At 43.9% G+C, this 17,693-nt stretch overlaps 2 protein-coding genes across 7 annotated transcripts in view; both read right to left on the bottom strand.

The window, feature by feature from the left end:
• The window catches only part of LOC133503699 (zinc finger protein GLIS1), a 133,350-nt gene extending 123,969 nt beyond the window's left edge, over positions 1-9,381 (bottom strand). Inside the window, exons 1-3 of the mRNA XM_061825563.1 lie at positions 9,315-9,381; positions 6,888-6,979; positions 6,548-6,819 (exon numbers count right to left, since the gene is read on the bottom strand). Coding sequence (XP_061681547.1) covers positions 6,548-6,819; positions 6,888-6,892 — 277 coding nt within the window. The 5' untranslated portion in view covers positions 6,893-6,979; positions 9,315-9,381. The remainder of the gene's footprint in view (positions 1-6,547; positions 6,820-6,887; positions 6,980-9,314) is intronic.
• ube3a (ubiquitin protein ligase E3A) lies at positions 8,624-17,693 on the bottom strand. 6 transcript variants are annotated; one of them, XM_061825571.1, is made up of 12 exons: positions 17,653-17,693; positions 17,373-17,432; positions 16,015-16,061; positions 15,683-15,924; positions 14,414-15,537; positions 14,042-14,186; positions 13,604-13,809; positions 13,022-13,186; positions 11,888-12,043; positions 11,736-11,809; positions 10,979-11,122; positions 8,624-9,560 (listed from the first exon to the last, which is right to left on the bottom strand). In XM_061825571.1, coding segments are annotated over exons 3-12 (2,379 nt in total). In that variant the 5' UTR covers positions 16,017-16,061; positions 17,373-17,432; positions 17,653-17,693; the 3' UTR covers positions 8,624-9,439. The 6 variants fall into 6 exon arrangements, with proteins under 6 accessions (XP_061681555.1, XP_061681556.1, XP_061681557.1 ...); XM_061825572.1 differs by having other exon boundaries at positions 17,563-17,675; XM_061825573.1 differs by lacking the exon at positions 17,373-17,432 and having other exon boundaries at positions 17,653-17,691.

The raw sequence follows: 17,693 nt of genomic DNA, 5'->3' as shown, positions 1-17,693 counted from the left end.
GGAGCTACCAGGGAAGAGAGACCGAGAGGAAGACCAAAGAGGAGGTTGATGGATGTCGTGAGGGAGGACATGAGGACTAGAGGAAGATCCACGAGATCGGCTTGGATGGAAAAAGATGACACACTGTGGCGACCCCTAACCGGGACAAGCCGAAAGGAAAAGAAGAAGGAGAAGAAGAAGAAGCAGACTGAAGTAGACGTTCTCACTCGTTTTCTTACGTTCGATTATCGGGGCAATCTGATTCTTCCTTGATGATTGTGCCATTTTGTTTGCGGTTACATTCAAAAATAATACGTGGGATGGAGACCAGGATGCACTGCGACGAGTGAAAATCTGGGGATAATTGACAAAATTTTGGGAAAAAACTAAAATAAAGATTTTGTATCGGTGAATCCGCAGGTGCCGAACCGTGAGTCTGCGAGGGTCCATTGTATGCAGTATTTGGCGCCTAAAAACTGGGGTTGCAGTTTTGTACGGGTGTGAGCTGCCGTTTGTCCAGTTCAGTCGCACTTAGTCGGGTTGCTAAATCAGATAATTCCACACTTAAGGCCCAGGAACCAAATGCACGACCTGCGTCTGGTTTACGGCCCACGGGCCGCATGGTTCGCCGCCCCTATTTTAGAGCTCCGCGGTCTTCTGGCGGACATGAATGGCCGTAAAGCCGACGCAAGTGCTCATCGGTCTTTTTGTGTCACGCCTCATTTCGCATTGATCATATTGCAGGGTTCCCTTCGGGGGTGGGGGGGGGGGGGTTGACTCGCAGCCGTTCGTTTTCGGCTCATACGGGCAGGAAACGCTGAACAAACTTGGGCTGTCGTTTTTATCCCCATGGAAGTCAGACAGTGGGATTCAGAGGCTTTATTATCATATGTGAACATAAATCAACGCAATGGAATTCTTACTTATGCCGAGAATATCATTTATTATGTCCACTTCTAGGAATGGGAGGTCACAAAGTACAAATATTTTGTTACTGTACTCCAGTCCATTTTTGTAGGTATCTCTAGTAGTACCGTACGGCGGTCCCTTGAGTTGAGTTTTTTTCCGTGACCATTTTCATAACTTGTATTTCAAATCATCTTTCCCCATTTAAATGAGGTGAAATGCTATTAATCTGTTCTGTATTTTATAACAACATACAGCAATGGTGTAACTAAATGAATGTAGGCAGTTTTTTAATTTTCATTTTTTTGCTTCATTCAAGTTGACATTGTGCTGCTCCTTCTGGTGAGCATGCCTTGGCCACCTGGGGGCAGTATAACGGACATAGAGAAGAGTTGTCACAACTGAGACAGTAAGTTGCTTTAATACTAGTTCTTTTTCACAGAGACTCAATTGTTGTGAGTATTGTTCGATTGTCTGTCTGTCTCTCGCCACCATTTGTGTTCAAATATCTGTTTACAGCGGAGTCACTGATGGTGTATCGGTACACATGTCTGTCTTCGGTGTTGGATCGATTCCCGTTCAGTGATGGTCTCGATATCTCCCCTGCGACTGACTGGCGACCAGTTCAGGGTGTAGTCCGCCTTTCGCCCGAAGCTAGCTGGGATAGGCTCCCTCGTGAGGATAAGCGGCTTTGATAATGACATGACATGACCGATGTGTTTACAGCCTTATAACACCACAACACTGATGCTATTTGTTTGCCTGTCTATGGCGTTTTGCATTGTTTGTTAGCATTAAGCAAAACTTACGTTATAAGGGCAATGCTATGTAGTTGTTTTAAACAGAGATGCAATTATCTTTTTGTTGTGTTCGGTTTCAAAGTAATCAGCAAGAGGGAGTGACAAAAAAATAGCTTTAAGCCTCATGTTTGAGTAACAGTTCTTTTTCTGCTAAAGGGATACTTGACGTGAAATGAGTCGAATTAACGCCACGGCCAGGGTACAGCCCTCGCATCGAAGAAATTTCACCCCAAAATCATCGAAACGGCAGCTTCTAACTCAACAAACAAATAAAAACTCATACTTTTTGGAATGCGGCCCAGGGAGGACTGAAATTGCCCGCGATAAGAAAAGGCTCCTCCACCAGCCCTCGCCCTAAAAACAACAAAATCTTCAAAATCAATAATAGAGGATAAAGGCTGCGGAACAACAATGGAGCAGTGCAGGTAAAAAGATTTTTGTCATCTAAACTGTTATGTTTTGATGACTGGAGCAGATGTCGGGTCGTGTTTTCCAGCACTCCGTGGGAGGCCGCGGAACACACTTCGTACGTCAAGATATTGTGCCTGGCGGGGCCGCACAAACAAACAAACAAACAAACAAACACGCGCGTCTTGCTCAGTGTTAATCCGCACGGCACAATCCGCAATCGAGCCCGGTTTCAAAAGCGGCGGCGGCGGGACAATGGGACGATTCATTCGGGACGGAGGGCCCCGGGGCGCGCCGGAGCTTGTAATAAACGCAGAGACACGTCGGGGGGGACATATGGTTTGTGTTTGGCAAGGAGAAACAACAATCAAATACGTTGATCCTCCCCTTCTTGCTGCAAGGATGACTGCTAATATAAAAGTCTGCACTGTCTAATCATGATTTAGGACGGGGTAATTACCTCCGCTCTCTCAGGATGGAGCAGCACGCAGAGAATGCACGCTTTCCACCGGGCTATCCTTCCAAAAAAAAACAAAAAACAAAAAAAAAAAAAACATTTTATCGTTATTTTATGAAGACTGTCGGAGTAAATTGAAGGAATAAATTGATTTGCTAATCACTTTCAACCTACATTCAACCGAATGCGCCGCTAAGTCAAGATATTTAATGTGAAATCTGATCAACGTTGTTTTTTTGCAAATATTTACTCTTCTTTTTTTGATGTGTCCGCAAAGTATTCTCGGAAAAATCTGGGAAAGGGGCAACAAAAGACGGGGGAAAAAGTTGAAGAATGTTTTAAAGAAAAAAAAAAAAAAACACCTGTTTTGGAACATTCCACAGGTGAACAGGTTAACTGGTAACAGCTGAGTGTCATGATTGGACACGGAAGGAACAAACCCCGAAAGGCTCAGTTGTACGCGAGCAGGGAGGGGTCAAGGTTCACCACTTTGTGAACAAGTGCGCGAGCAAATAATCCAACAGTTTAAGAAGAGACTTTCTTTAATGTACAACTGCAGGGAATTTAGGGATTTCATCATCTCCACTCAAAAATATCCTCACAAGAAATTTCGATACGTAAACAGCAAATGTCAGTGACCTTCAATTCCTCAAACGGCGCTACACTAAAATCCGCCATCATTGCATAAACGATATTTCCTGCATGTGAGCTCAGGAAAACTTCAGAAAACCTTTCGCAGTTACCACAGTCGGTCGCTACATCTACAAACCCAAGTTAAAACTCTACTATGCAAAAGCCACGTATTGAATCAACAACACGCTCTGGGCCCGAGCTCATCTGCGATGTACTGACGCAAAGCGGAAAAGTATGCTGCGGTCTGGTGAGTCCATATTTCAAATTGTTTTGGGAACTCATGGACGTCGGAGCCTCCGGGCCAGAGAGAAAAAGGATCATCCAGCTTGTTGACACCACAAAGTTCATAAAGCTACCATCTGTAATGGTATGGGGGTGTGTTACTAACCGTGGTGTGGCTAACTTTTACATCTTTCAGGGCACCGTTCATGCCGAAAGGTTTTAGGACAGCATAACGCAGCCATCCAAGAAACGTCGTTTCAAGGAACATATCTTCTTATTTTAGCAAGACAATGCCAAGACACATTCTGTATGGATTCATGGAAAAATTGTGCGAGTACTAGACTGTCCCGACAGTAGTCCAGACCTGTCTTCTATTGAATGCAGCGCAAAATATACCAGAAATGGCAGACTGATAAGCAACTGAAGTTGTCCATTCAGCAAGAATGGGAAAGAATTCCACTGAGAACGCTTCAGCAATTAGTGTCCTCAATTCCCAAACAGTTTTTAATTTGGGTCAGGTACGGAAGTGGTGCAAAACTCCGGTGAACGTGACCATAAACCTTCATGTAGCTCAGGTTTTGGGAGATTTTTTTTCCCCTCAAATTCATTCTTTTTAAATCAATATTCAAAATCTTTGCTTAAATGTAATTAGTACAGTTTGTGTGGAAAGGAATTTTGTCACAAGGGGAGGCCCGCCATCACTGGGTTTGCCACGGGTCCAGAACTGACTAGCTACCCCCCGCCCCTCGCCACCGGCGGGGAATAGCGGATCATATAGTTGACCTCATTGAAACAATTAATCAAATAACTTCAATAATCCAATTACTAAAGCAAGTCAAGGCAAAATGGTTGCCTCAAAGCTTGGCAGGCATTGTTTTTCCAAACAGACTAACGCTACAGTGGTGACGCACGGAAAAGTTGGCACACCGGCGCAGAAGAGTCCGTAAAAGACAGAAAATGTACAAAGTTTGGGATTAGTTCTCACCTCAAGAGCAAAGTGCAGTATCTGTTGCAAAGCAGAATTGGCATACACATATTTTTATCCGACAACTCCATTAATCGGTGGGCTAATGCGTAAAATGCTGGATTGTAAAAATATCCGATAGCCGCAGCCGCAGACTTTAAAGCGACTGGGGGTTACCCAAGTGACTGAAGGGCAGTCAGTCCAGGAAATGGGAGTCCAAAGTCTTTCTTCCAAGGGCAGTGCAGGCAAACCACATGGGCTGTGTCGATTATGAATTTTAGAATATGACATAGCGTGAGCTACGACACCCCAGCTCTAGGATGTAAATCAGAACTTCAACCAAAGAACTGACAGTCAGTCACAGTTCCGTGTATTGCTCAGCGGCGGTTTTTGCTATGCGCGACATGTGCGGCCCAACGGAGAAACGGTTTTCCTCGAAATCGTTGGGCTTGGTCTGAGTACTTTGCACACCCTTGCGGAGGCATTGGACATTTTTCAAGGATTTGGCTAAAAAATGTTGACGCGCGAGGTTATTGGTGTCAAGGACGTACAGTATGATATCCTTGAAAAATCAAAGAAGATTTTTTTTTTTTAATTCTGTTTCTATATTTCCAAAGATTGTTTGCTGCCACTGTATTTGTATACGTTTATAATTGACTGTATTAAAAGATTAAAATACAAAATCTCTGATCCGCTCAGTGTTTTCTCATTTCGGATGGCTTTAATGACTTTGGATCAAGCCAGGATGTACTGTAGTCAAATTTTGAACTCCAGGGTGCTGTTTACACAAAATTGTTATATGAGAAATGATAAATAGAAAGAAACGTAAGCTTCTGTGTGTGTGTGTGTGTGTGTGTGTCTGTTTTGTGCGCGGTTACAAGACATTTGATTAGGTACACCTGTACACTCTAAGAGAAGTCGACATCACCAAATGTTCCTTTCAAAACGTGAAAAAGCTCAGATTTTTTGCCTCAAAACTACAGTACAGGATTTCAGATTTTAAGCATTTTTCCCCCCCATTTCACTCGCATAAAATGCAAATGACAGGATTTGCGTTTCACTTTTTCAAGTTTTTCTTTCAGTTTTGATCAATTTTTTTCCCCCCATTCATTCTTGGACCACAGTACGTATTATGTCAGGTGTAAATGTTCAGTATGTGACTTGCATAACTTTCACAGTACAAGTGTCAAAATAAAAATAAAAATACTGTAACGCAATTCCACCGCTACATACATACTGCAATTTCCTGGCTCGGCACATGTTAAATTACAGTAAATATTTGCCGTTTTTACTGTATTTACTGTAAACATACTGAAAGTAATGCAACTAGTAGCTAGTATTTTACGATAAAATTAACAGCCTAAAATTTTGAGTTTTTTTCAGAGCATTAACTTGCTATATATAAACCCTCTGTACATTTTTTTTTTTGGTATAATGATCTTATTTCATTTTCTGTCAATAAATGTAATTAATTAAGATTTATATGTATTTGCAGTTGGGAATTTTGTTGTCAGGATTTTCTCAAACCCAACTGTTCATTTAAATAAAATATTGATTTTTTTAAATCAAAATAGAAGCTTATCATTTTTCTTTTTTTTTTTTTTTTTTTGCAAATCTGTATACTTTTCAAAAAAACATTTGCCCATACCTCGGGTCAGAATTTTGCAATGGGAAAGTTTTATGTTCACGTAATTGCGTTAACGATATCTGACAATGATGGTCAAGAATGATTTAACGAGATATGAATTCTAAGTATCGACACGCTACAGTGTTGATTCTGTGAATTTTCAATTGACGACTTCCACAACATTCCTAGGAAATCCCAAAGTCCAAACACTGGTCTGTGTATTTTTAGCAGGGGGCCATTTAAGTGAGCCCTGACTTAAGAGTCTTTAATTAATCTAACTCGCATGTTTTGGGAACGTGGGAGGAAAACGGAAAATGAGAAAAAAAAACACGCAAGCATTTTTTCCAAGTACTTCGGCAACAATATTTACAATAAATGTATCTTTGTTCATCATTGTGTTGATGACAGATAGTGAGAGGGAAAATAAGAAAAGCTCTTTTTAACTTTTGTCTTTTTCAGCCTGTACTATTATCCTTTTTTTACACATCCTGTATTTCTTTACTTGTAGTTCTACTTAAGTACAGTGTGTGCGAGTACTGTTCGAATCCTACCTTGCACCGGTGGGAAAGTGAAGCAGGAGCGCGGAGCCTTGGCGGCCACATGCGCTTTGACGCCCGGCGTGGCGGCGCCGTCGGCCGGCCGCTTGGCGTCGGAGTCCGCCTGCTGGTGGTGCTGGTAAACGTAACCTCCTCCGAAGCCGGTGGCTCCGGCACGCCGCGCCCACGTGTCCGCTCTGAAGTCGCCGAAGGTCGGCTGGCAGTGGCTCAGCATCCCGGGCTGCGCTGGTGCGGGGTTCTGCATCGGAGACTTTTCCAAATACGACCTGAGAGGTTGCAAAGCGGTTACTTTGGGCTCGGGGTTCCGCGCGAGGTGGGATGCGTCGATCGGCACCTCATCGTCGGCGTTTAAGGACGGAGGCGGCGGGTGACGCGAGCGCGCGCATGGCCGAGATCGTGGAAGGACGGGGCCGACAGCATCCTCATCTGCGCGGGGGTGACGATCAGCATCACTTTTCTCTCTCTCTCCCCCCCCCTCTCCCTCTCTCTTTGGGTCTCTCTCTCTCTCACTTTTCGTTTGTCGGTTCTGAGTGACACTAGATATCTGGACCGGGTTGCGGCGGTCTAGCGCACCAATGACGACGCAGGCTGAGATTTGTGTGTGCGCGTGTGCTGAAAACAGAACCCATCCATCCATCCATCCATCCATCCATCCATCCATCATCTGAGCAATACTGTTAATATGAATGAACCCATTTTCGGGGTGAAGAAATGAAATATGTCTACAAAGATTATAGAACTCTCGGTTATGTGAATGATCGGTGATGACAAACGTTTTTTAATATTAAATTGGAGCGTTATTATCTTCACAAAGGCCTCATTTGTGTATTGTTCAAGTGGACCCATATATTACTGTCCGTATCAATCAATTTATGTCAAAAATTGGTATTTTTTAACAGCAGCACACAAGCATTTTGATTTTCTTCAGGACTTCGGGTTAACTGTGCATCTTTGATTATTCAAAAATACTTAACATCATGGGATTAAGAGTAAAAACTGTTCATTTTACTTTCAGAAAGAAAATAATCGGACAATTTGGGTGTCGCCTCAATGCATTGTTACGCAGCGCCATCTAGTGGCTGTTACGACAAGGACAGGATTGGTGCGTTTGAGTGCGGTGAGAAACGCGAGGATAATAAATGAACACTACACGTTTGATTTATTAGTTTTATTTGATATTTATTTCATTTTCATATTCTATTATTGGTTTATTATTTATTTTCATTTGTATTTTTTGTCATTCTTTCTCCTTTTATTTTATAGGAGTCCATTTTGCTTTATTAGTTTTATTTGACATTTCATTTTCATATTCTATTATTGGTTCATTATTTATTTTCATTTGTATTTTTTTGTCATCCTTTCTCCTTTTATTTTATAGGAGTCCATTTTTCTTTTTGAAAACTATTTGTTGTTCCTGTTTCAGTCAGCTAAAGCATTTCATAAATGTTTGATATATTTGATTGCGTCGAACGCCTACGGCAGTTTTTTATGTATTTATTTTGACCTACGACAGAAAATGTATTTTTATTATTCTTATTTTTGACATGTCGACTGGTTACAGCGTCTGTCTCACAGTTCTGTGGAACAGAGTTCAAATCCCGACCCCGCCTGCCTGGAGTTTGCATGTCCCCTCTGTGCTTGCATGAGTTTCTCCCACATCATAATATTTTTATTTTTATTTTTTTAAAGAAGCGTGCACGGTCGGTCAACTGAAGAACCTAAATTGCCCGTAGGTATGATCGGCAGTTTGTTTATCTGTGCCCTGCGATTGGCTGTGAAACAAATGAGGCCTGAAGTCACCTGGGAGAGGCTCCTGCGACCTTTGTGAGGATAAGCGGCTCAGAAAACGGATGGTTGTTTCTGACATTTCGTTGTTTTTTTTACCTAGTGTAGCTAGTGAGCAACCTGGCAAAAGCGTATACCTGCAACGAGGTCCTGATACACTCTGAGGACAAAAAAAAAAACATTTCAATTTTTTATTGTCTTTGCATCATAATCAGTCTTCTTTGTCACACTGTAATTTCGCTATGTCACACTTTTATCTACCTGCAAAATTTGACCAATGCATCTTTGCTTGGGCTTTCTTATCCTTACCCCCGCCCACTTTGTGCAAGAGTGTCCCTTGACTTCATCGCAAACAAACACACGTAGCGTGTAAAAATCCAGCGTCTCGTCTTTCACGCGCACAAACGGCCTTCGCTAAAGAGTAACATACACTTCAATTCAAAACATTGCAAATCACCAAATACATAATTCATGCTAAAATGACCTTTTGGCTTCCAGGTTAGCAAAACATGCTAGCAAAGCATTAGCATTTTGAGCTAACGACATCCCACCACGACTTTGTAGATGGCTTAAAGTAATTGCATTTTTTTTTTCACCCAGACTCCGCATTAGTGACCCTTTTTTGGGGGGTGGGGTGAATCCATTTCAACCTCTCTGTACATGACTATTATATCCTAACTTCATTGTCCCTTGTACAACAAGACTGAAAACATATCACTTGCTAGCATAGCATTACACAAATTCAAAACATTATCCTAAAAGTGCATTTTTTTTTAGGGCTACGTGACATTAAAAAAAAGACAAGTTTCCGTGAACCAGTGGATATCACGTCTCTGGTAGCATAGCGTTAGCATTTCACGTAGCTTGTTGAAGTTTTGATTCAAAATGTCTGATGGTGGTGCAAAGGATCATTTCCTGTCACATCTTAAAGCGCACCTACACACCTTTTTGCAAATATAAAAAAACACGCACACACCTGGAAGACAATAAGTTCCACCATTGTGAGGCTCGGTGAATTATTTTTGCAGGCACAGGTTTGCAGTAGGGGGTGAAGGCATACCGGGTCGGTAGCCCCGAAATAAAACCTCGCCAGGGGCGGAGTCACAGCATTCCGAAGCCTTGGGCGTAAGTGATGGCCTTGAGGAGCCTCTCGCGCAGCTTCTGCTTGGAGGAATATTCCGGAAGCAGCAGCACGTTGAAACAGGTGTGCGACGTCGGCAGCCTGCGAGACAACACGCGCGATGTGCGGGATGTGTTGGATCGGGCGATGCTAGATTTGATTACCGTATTTTCCGCACTATAAACCGCACCACATTATAAGGTGCACCTTCAATGACCCATTTTAAAACTTTTTTTTTCCATACATAAGGCGCACTGTATAATAACGCGCATAGAATAGAGGCGACAGTAGAGGCTGGGCTTACGTTATGCATCTCTTAGATGGAGCTGCGCTAAAGCCTCAATATTGAGCCATATATAAGGCGCACCTGATTATAAGGCGCACTGTCGTCTTTTAAGAAAATTAAAGCCTCCTAGGTGCACCTTATAGTGTGGAAAATATGCTATATAAAAATACCGTAATTTCCAGCCTATAAGACGCGACTTTTTTCACACACTTTGAACCCTACGGTTTATGCGGTGATGCGGCTAATTTTTGCATTTTTTTCTAACGGCCGCAAGGGGGCACTTGAGCGGATTGAGACCGGTGGAATACATGTGCCGAAGAAGTGACTTTTACCGGTCCGGCCCTGTTAGCGGTGCGCTAGCGTGTTACTGCCGTGTCTCAGTGATTTTTACTGGTAGTTTTTTTTTTTTTTTTTTTTTAACCGGCCATGTTAGTGCAGTGCTAGCGTTAGCATTACCACAGCGGCGCTAGCGTTGAACTCTTTGTGTACCGTCTTTGTAAATATGTCGTGTTTCAATGTGGGTTTCAATGTGGGCACAAGAAATGGCAAAGGAGTGAAATGTGTACGATGTATGCATTGATTTGGATATGTAGTAATGTAGTGTAATTTCCGGCCTATAGACCGCAACTTTTTTCACACGCTTTCAATCCTGCGGTTTATGCGGTGATGCGGCAAATTTGTGCAGTTTTTTCCTAACGGCTACAAGGGGGCACTCGAGCGGAAAAGGTGAGAGTGAGACCGGTGTAATTTATGTGCCGAGGAAGTAACTTTAGCGCTGTGCTAGCATGTTACCACAGTGTTTCAGTGTTTTTTACCAGTGTGTTTTTTTATTTAACAGGTCCTGTTAGCGCGCGCGGCGTTAGCACTAGCACGAGGGCGGTAGTGTTAAACTCTCTGTGTTCTGTCTTTCTTTGTAAGAATCTCGTGTTTCAACGTCGGTTTCAATTTGGGCACTTGAGGTTTTTACACAGCTGCGGCGTATGTATGTACCAAATGGTATTTCCTTTACAAATGTTACTGGGTGAGGCTTATAACCAGGGGCGCTCTGTAGGGTGGGAATTAGGATAAGTAGTATGCAGGGCATGTTCCTTGCCATAGTCTTTTTTTTTTTTTTTTTGGGGGGGGGGGGGGGGGCGCTAAGATGCCATATGCTTTACCTGTACCATTCTTAACTAATACGGGAGGTTAGTTTAGCATCATCTTAATTTGTTTTAAAAAGGATGCCGGTCCGTACCTATCACTGTCCGAGCCGTTTTTGGTGATGATCATTTTGAGCTTGCCGAGGCCGCCGACCGGCGCTCTGTCCGTGCCGGTGGTGAACTGAAGGAAGAGCCTCTTCTGTTCCTCTCCGAACGAATGCAGCGTTTGCCAAAAATCCCTAGGAAAACAACCATCCCAATAATCATTGCAATTCTTGCGTCTCTTTCTTTTCCTCTTTTTATAAAACCAAAACTGAGGATGACAGTTGGATTTTTATCTATTACTTCCTTTGGCAAACAATTACTGTCAATTATTAAATTATCTTGTGTCTCCAAATGTTGAGGTTTTTACACCTCACCCCCACAAAAAGTATTCAAAAATGAACTTCATTATTTTTGTGGACAAAAGAAAACATCCATCCAAACCATCCGTTATCTGAGCCGCTTATCCTCACACGGGTCGCGGGACTGCTGGAAGCTATCCCAGTTATATTCGTCGGGCGGGAGGCGGGGTTCGCCCTCAACTGGTCGCCAGCCAATCGCAGGGCACACAAACAACCATTAGCAGTCACATCCACACCTACGGGCAATTCAGAGTCCTCAATTAACCCAACATGCATGTTTTTGGGATGTGGGAGGAACCCGGAGGGCCCGGAGAAAAGCCACGCAGGCACGGGGAGATCATGCACACTCCGCACAGGATTCGAACCCCGGTCCCCAGAACTGTGAGGCACATGGTTTAACCAGTCGCCCACCGTGGCACACAAAAGAAAACATAGAAGTCACATTTACTTGACGATTTGCGTATCTTTGGTATAACCGCCATCGTATTCCACCGTCTTCTCCAGAGCTTCAAAGTCAAGTTTCTGCTTGAGGACAAGAAAAAGCGGCTTGAAGAAAACAACAACAACAACAACAACTCACAAACAATGTCGCATTCTCACCCTGCTTCCACAGATAAGCAGCTCGACTTCCTCGGGCCTGAACAAGTATTTCATTGGGGACTCACTGGTGACCATGAGGAAGCCTTTCTTGAACGCACGGAACTGCCTCTCCACGCTCGTGTTCAGGATGTAGTCGGTGTACAAGTCCACAAACTCCTGCCAGTGAAAAGTGCCTTGGCATGTTTTGTTGCTCCGAGTAGCAGCTGTTTGAAGGTTTATCATTCCCGGAACATCTACGCTAGCCCATCTATGGCGCATCACATTATTTGTCAACATTTACCTAATTATGTGATTTGAAATTGTAATGTCACATTAAAATCTTTAATTCACAATTGTCGGATTTTGCTGTTTGTATGTGATGCGACATTATGTGTCAAAGTAGCGGTAAATGTTTATAATTACCGTTACATGAATGCTAATGTCCATTAGCCCATCTATGGCATTTCACTTGACACATTAGCATTAACCCATTCATGTCAAGGAAATAACACTTCATTTTCGTTTAACGCGTAAAATAAAGGGCAAAGAAGATGTACCCTCTCGCGGGCAGCGTCCCAAAACTGGGACGGGTATGTTATCAGTTCTGTGAAGTGGTACATACTAGAGATATGTTTATTAATTAATTCATATTCTAGAACGACACTTATGCATTAATAATTCGTATTTTGAAGACAAACTTGGTTGCGTACTGAACTTTCTCCCTTTCTTCTCTTGGAAAACACTCCATATGTACTTGAGGCAGCCATGTTGGGTCAGGAAGGAAAGGGAAATAGATATAATGCGTGAAAATCATGATGTCCCAAAAACGGGACGCTGCCCACGAATGGGTGAAGATAGCAGATATTTGTCGGCCGAGATAAGACTGTCCGCTTTAAAAATTCGGGGCGGTCAAATCTACCAAGTCCAATTCTCGGTTTTATCGCAAACTTCAACTGTGAGCGGCAAACAAACAGCTTGAAGTTCTTATACGGAGACTCGTTCTTTGGGATTCCACAAAGCAATTAAATACGACAGTCTCCCGTTTCTTGACGGCGAGAAAGTAAAAACAGGTGCTCAGGCAAATTTTTACTTCATGCAGTCGGGTCTGGAACATATCCCCCGTGATGGATGAGGGTTGACGGTATTTCCCGTTACCTGTCTGTTCTCCCTGGAAACGGGAATGTCTTCTGCTTTTGCCTTCAGGTCGTAGAACACGGGGTTTCCGAAAAGGTCAGCGAGGCAGATCCGGAAGGTGAGCGCCATGTCCGCCTCCACATCTCCACCGTAGTTCAGCAGTTCCTTCAGACTCTGGTACAGTACCTGAAACATAAAATTTGACTGTACCATGTAGGGACCCCAAATTTACTCTTTAAACTTATGGTGCGGTCCATTCATGGCTTAATATAACGAGTGCGGTTGGAAGTACAGTAGAACCTTGGTGGTCGACCACAATCCGTTCCAGAACCGATTTGTTCGAAAACCCAATCGATATTTCCCACGTCTACGTACAGCGGATGCATTATACACAATGACAACGCACGACGCGCGTCGTGGGTCAGCTGGTCGGGCCACGCGCGTCATGTCATTTCCGGGTCTTGTCGCAGGCGTTCCAGTACTGATTTTTGTTTGAAAACAGAAGCGAAAAAAAATCTCAACATTTTTGTTCGAAAACCGATTTGTTCGAGAACGGAGATGTTCGAGAACCGAGTATTCACTGTGTAGGATCGGCAACCGTACCGGATGTGAGTCGAGGAGGTCCGGGAAGGTCCCCTTCTTGCCCATGAGCTTCCTGTAGACCACCATGGGGAAGTGCACGTCAAGGATGCAGTTGTTGTAGATGGCGAGGCCAAGCACGATGCCCACCAAAGTGTACTGGGCTTCGTTCTCCAAGGAGGAGGAGTTGAACCAAAAGAGCCTGGTGTCATTGTCGTAGGCGAACATTCCTGTGTACGCAGTCGCAACGTCAAAAGCAGACAGATATAATCAATCGTTGGCGTACTCCACATTGTCTTCCGCGTTAGCGCAATTCAAATATTTTGTTGACGACAGTGCGAACGGTTTTCTCTCGATATGTTAATCCTGTGTTTTTCAAAGACGATCCGTCCAAGTTCTAGGCTCCTATCCCACGTGATACTGCTTGAACAGGATAAGCCGTGTCGGAAATCCACATCTTACCGATGTCGGGGTTGAAAATTTCTTCCAGGACCAACTGGAAGAACTCCTTCGAAACGCCGCCCTCGTCCACACCTTGCTCACCCTCGAACTCAACAAAGAGTTGCTTCTTCAGGTCCGACGGATTCTCCAAGGAGACCATCTCTAGCTGCGACACAGGCGGGAATGGCAAAAGGTAAACGGGTTTTCACTTCTACAGTAATCCCCACTCTTCGCGGGGATTTGGGACTGAGTCCTGCCGCCAATAGTGGAAAAACTGCCCTTAAAACTGCTAAAAAATGTGCTGTATCATTACTTTAAACTATAAATTTACGGCAAACTACGATCCCAAAAATGTTTACACGATGAACAAGGTCAACAATCACTTTGACTCACCCTGACGAGGGCGTCGTCGATGATGTGATCCCGCCGCACTTTGAGCTTGAGGTAGGGGCTGGGCTGCTGTCCCTGCACCATGCCGTAGAGGGCGGTGAGGCGGCGCTCACTGTACATCCGAATCCGGTTGTCGTAGTACAGCCCCTGGTTTTTGGTGAACACGTTGAGGACAAAGGGGCAGGTCTGGAAGGAGAACTTGGTTTCCGCATCCACCTTGAAAAAGGTGAAGTCCTTGTCCATCTCTACCACGTCGCTCAGAGACTCGTTGACAAAGTCCTCAAACGCGATGAGGGGTTTCCTGCTGTCGATTGGCCGGACCCCTAGTTCTTTCTCCAGTAGGTCCACCTCAGGACCCTTCTTGTAGAGGCGCTCCTCGCCCAGAAGCTCGTGTAGGCTGAGCTCGTCCGAGTCGGTCGCCTCGGAGTCTCCGTCGTCGTCGTTGTGCTCCGTGTCGACGTCGCCTCCGACCAGACTGGCGTAAAAGACCACCTTCAGGCACTTGCAGGCGGCCACCACCGTGTCGTCGTCATTGACCAGGTGCTCGCCGTCGTAGTCCCGGCTGACCACGGTGTAGGTGATGAGTTGCTGGAAGGTCTCCATAATGCGGCGAATGCGCGGGAGCTCGTATTTTGACCACAGTTTGGACAGTCGGGTGAGGGCGGCCACTGGAAGCTTGCTCATGGACTTGCACAACTGCGGCAGCGCCACATCCAAGTACTCCGGGCTGTGGAGGTTGCCGTTCTCCATCAGGATGACAAAGATGTTTAGGTAGTCCGGGATGGTCTCGTACGCCTCCAGGTACTCCAGGTCCAGCTCCACGTTGGGAGTGAGGTTGATGAGAGCGTTGACCAGAGCCGACTCGACCTGCTCGATGGTCTGGACTCGCTCGTAGAAACGCCGCACCGAGTCAATGTCGACGGTGACCTCGTCAGAGGTGCCCGGCTGTTCAGAAGACCCGTCTTTCTGCTTGGAAGAGTCTGGGTCATCCTTCCGGAAACTTCTTATCAGGGCGTTGGCATTGGAGAACACCCGGCCAATGACGCGGATGAGGGCGGAGTAGTCCCTTTCCTCTTCACACACGCTCAGAATCATACAAACTGTGTTGTCGGTGAGGTGATGGATGTCTGGAACAAAATATCCAAAACAAAATAAGACGAACTGAAAACTCTTGATTTTCTTCCATCAGGATTTTCCCCGGCTCGAATTCAGTTCTGACAATTCACACAGATAATCACGCTTCGCAAACACCCGAAATCAGCTTCACAGTACCTCCGAAGTCCTCCTTGAGATCCAGAAGCTGGAGGTCAGATTCCGCCGGTGACGTTTTCAGACGGCAGAGTTTGGCGTTGGCCTTAAACAGCTCCAGCGCTCGGACCGCCGCCGCGTTTTTATCCAGCGGTCGGAAGCGGCGACACGAGGCGCAAAACTCATTGTCGCAGTCGTCGTTACCGCATCCGTCGGTTAACTGCCGAAAGTAGCGCTCGATGAGATTCTTTGCCGCTGATCTGCTCCTGTCGCCAAAGATATTTAGCGCTAGGCTGATGTGCATATTACGAAGCAATTTCGTGCGGTGTCTTCAATTACATCGGGATGTGACTTACATTCGGCTGGATTATGAAACCTTCTTCAGGCCCAGTGGACGATACCCCTGAAAGAAAAATCTACTTAAAAACTTCATCCAGTTCTTAATATGACCACTATCACGTCACAATTATAGAACCTATACAAGAACATGAACAATCGTCAGAGAGGATGATTATTAAATGTAACCAGTTTTGCTAGTGGACGATAGTAGGAACGAGTTTCACGCTGACCAAACCAGTGAGGGCAGGGAAAAGGGCCAGAACTCTGGCTCTGTGAAGGCAAATTCTGAATCTGACTGGTTGAAGACTGAGTACCATTACTTATTCAATTGTGAATACGCAAAGGACACGTTATACGTACATGAGCTCCATCTAGTGGCCCATGAAAGAATCACTTTTAAGTACAGTTTAAGTGGATTTTCTCTCGGAACTTTTTGTTTTGAAACGTACGGTGCAGTTTTTATTTAAAGGGTATGCGCTATATATTTTAATACAACCATTAAGATGAATTTAAGCACGGAGTTAACGTTTAAACTGTACTTAATGTTACAATATCTCAGAATGATATGTTTCAGGAATAAAACTTCTCGTTTGGGTGAACACTTTGGCTAAATACAGTACTGTATTTTAATGTTGGCCATAATGTTCGGGATTTGGAGGGATACATATTTTTATTTGCTACTACGTGGGTTAAATACTACATTTTGGGTAAAATGGCTTTCATACTACACTTGAAAATGAAATTTATTTTTCTCTCTCGCTCACAGATGACGTCTTTTAGCAATTCTTGGAAAAGGGAGTAATAGCTTGTAAAAATTTTTAGTCACGGAAAGAATAATTTATAATGATTTACAATCCAGCGGACCAAATAAATAATATAATTTTGAAGTTAGGAAATAGAGATACCAATGGAGAATTACATTTTCATTTAAGAGGAAGCCCCCTCTGGTGGCTGGAGAAAGAATTTCATACTATAATGTGAAAGATCTGAACTCTTCAAAAAAATAGTTACATTACGACCGATGCATTGTGCAAATGAAGTGATATTTGACGGATTAATAACATGTAAGAAAAAGTACAAGAACTGATTTTAGTTAAACAATAGCAAAACAAAAATAAAATCTTAAATATTACCAATCTGCACTTGGGCAAAAATGTCAAACGAATTGGTAAAGCCTTAAATTCCTATAAATCACTTTTTTTTAAAAAGGTTTTGAATGTTTATTATTCACAACATGCTTGTGTTGCAACTCCAGCCCAGGCCGTGACGTCACGAGGGCAACTTGACATTCAACTTTTCCGCCGGGCAAACACGAAAAAATGTCAAGTTTTAAATGATTAACCAACGCTTTCACGGTAGCTCTACGAACACATACCGTGGCGGGGCAATTATTAAAAGTGAGCAGGCAGTAAATCCGCTTTGCGTGTCTGTGACGCTGCAAAAAAAAAAAAAAAAACATATTTTAGCACCATGCCGTCCACTCACTGTTTATTTACGTCGCCTCGGTTTTTTTTTTTTTAAACAAAAACAAAGTCTTGTCCACGTTCGTAAAGGTTGAACTAAACTTGTTTTGAAGAGGGACAACACGTCGAGGTGAGCTAATTTTCGTAACAATTGACAGCAAAATTGTGCTCTACCATCTTGTCAGAGCGAACCTGATTGTATCCCAGCATGCAACGCGCATCTTCACTCCCCC

Source organism: Syngnathoides biaculeatus, chromosome 7 (assembly GCF_019802595.1).
Source record: "Syngnathoides biaculeatus isolate LvHL_M chromosome 7, ASM1980259v1, whole genome shotgun sequence".
Taxonomy (NCBI): domain Eukaryota; kingdom Metazoa; phylum Chordata; class Actinopteri; order Syngnathiformes; family Syngnathidae; genus Syngnathoides; species Syngnathoides biaculeatus.
The sequence above is the reverse complement of the archived record's forward strand: the minus strand, read 5'-3'. Positions and strand labels throughout refer to the sequence as shown.

Excerpts from the sequence above, each read along its gene's own strand:
- ube3a (XM_061825571.1), bottom strand. Across the intron at positions 12,044-13,021 it reads TTTCCAGGGAGAACAGACAG|GAGTTTGTGGACTTGTACAC; the intron begins GTAACGGGAAAT and ends TTTCACTGGCAG. Across the intron at positions 9,561-10,978 it reads AACGGCTCGGACAGTGATAG|GCTGCCGACGTCGCACACCT; the intron begins GTACGGACCGGC and ends GTTGTCTCGCAG.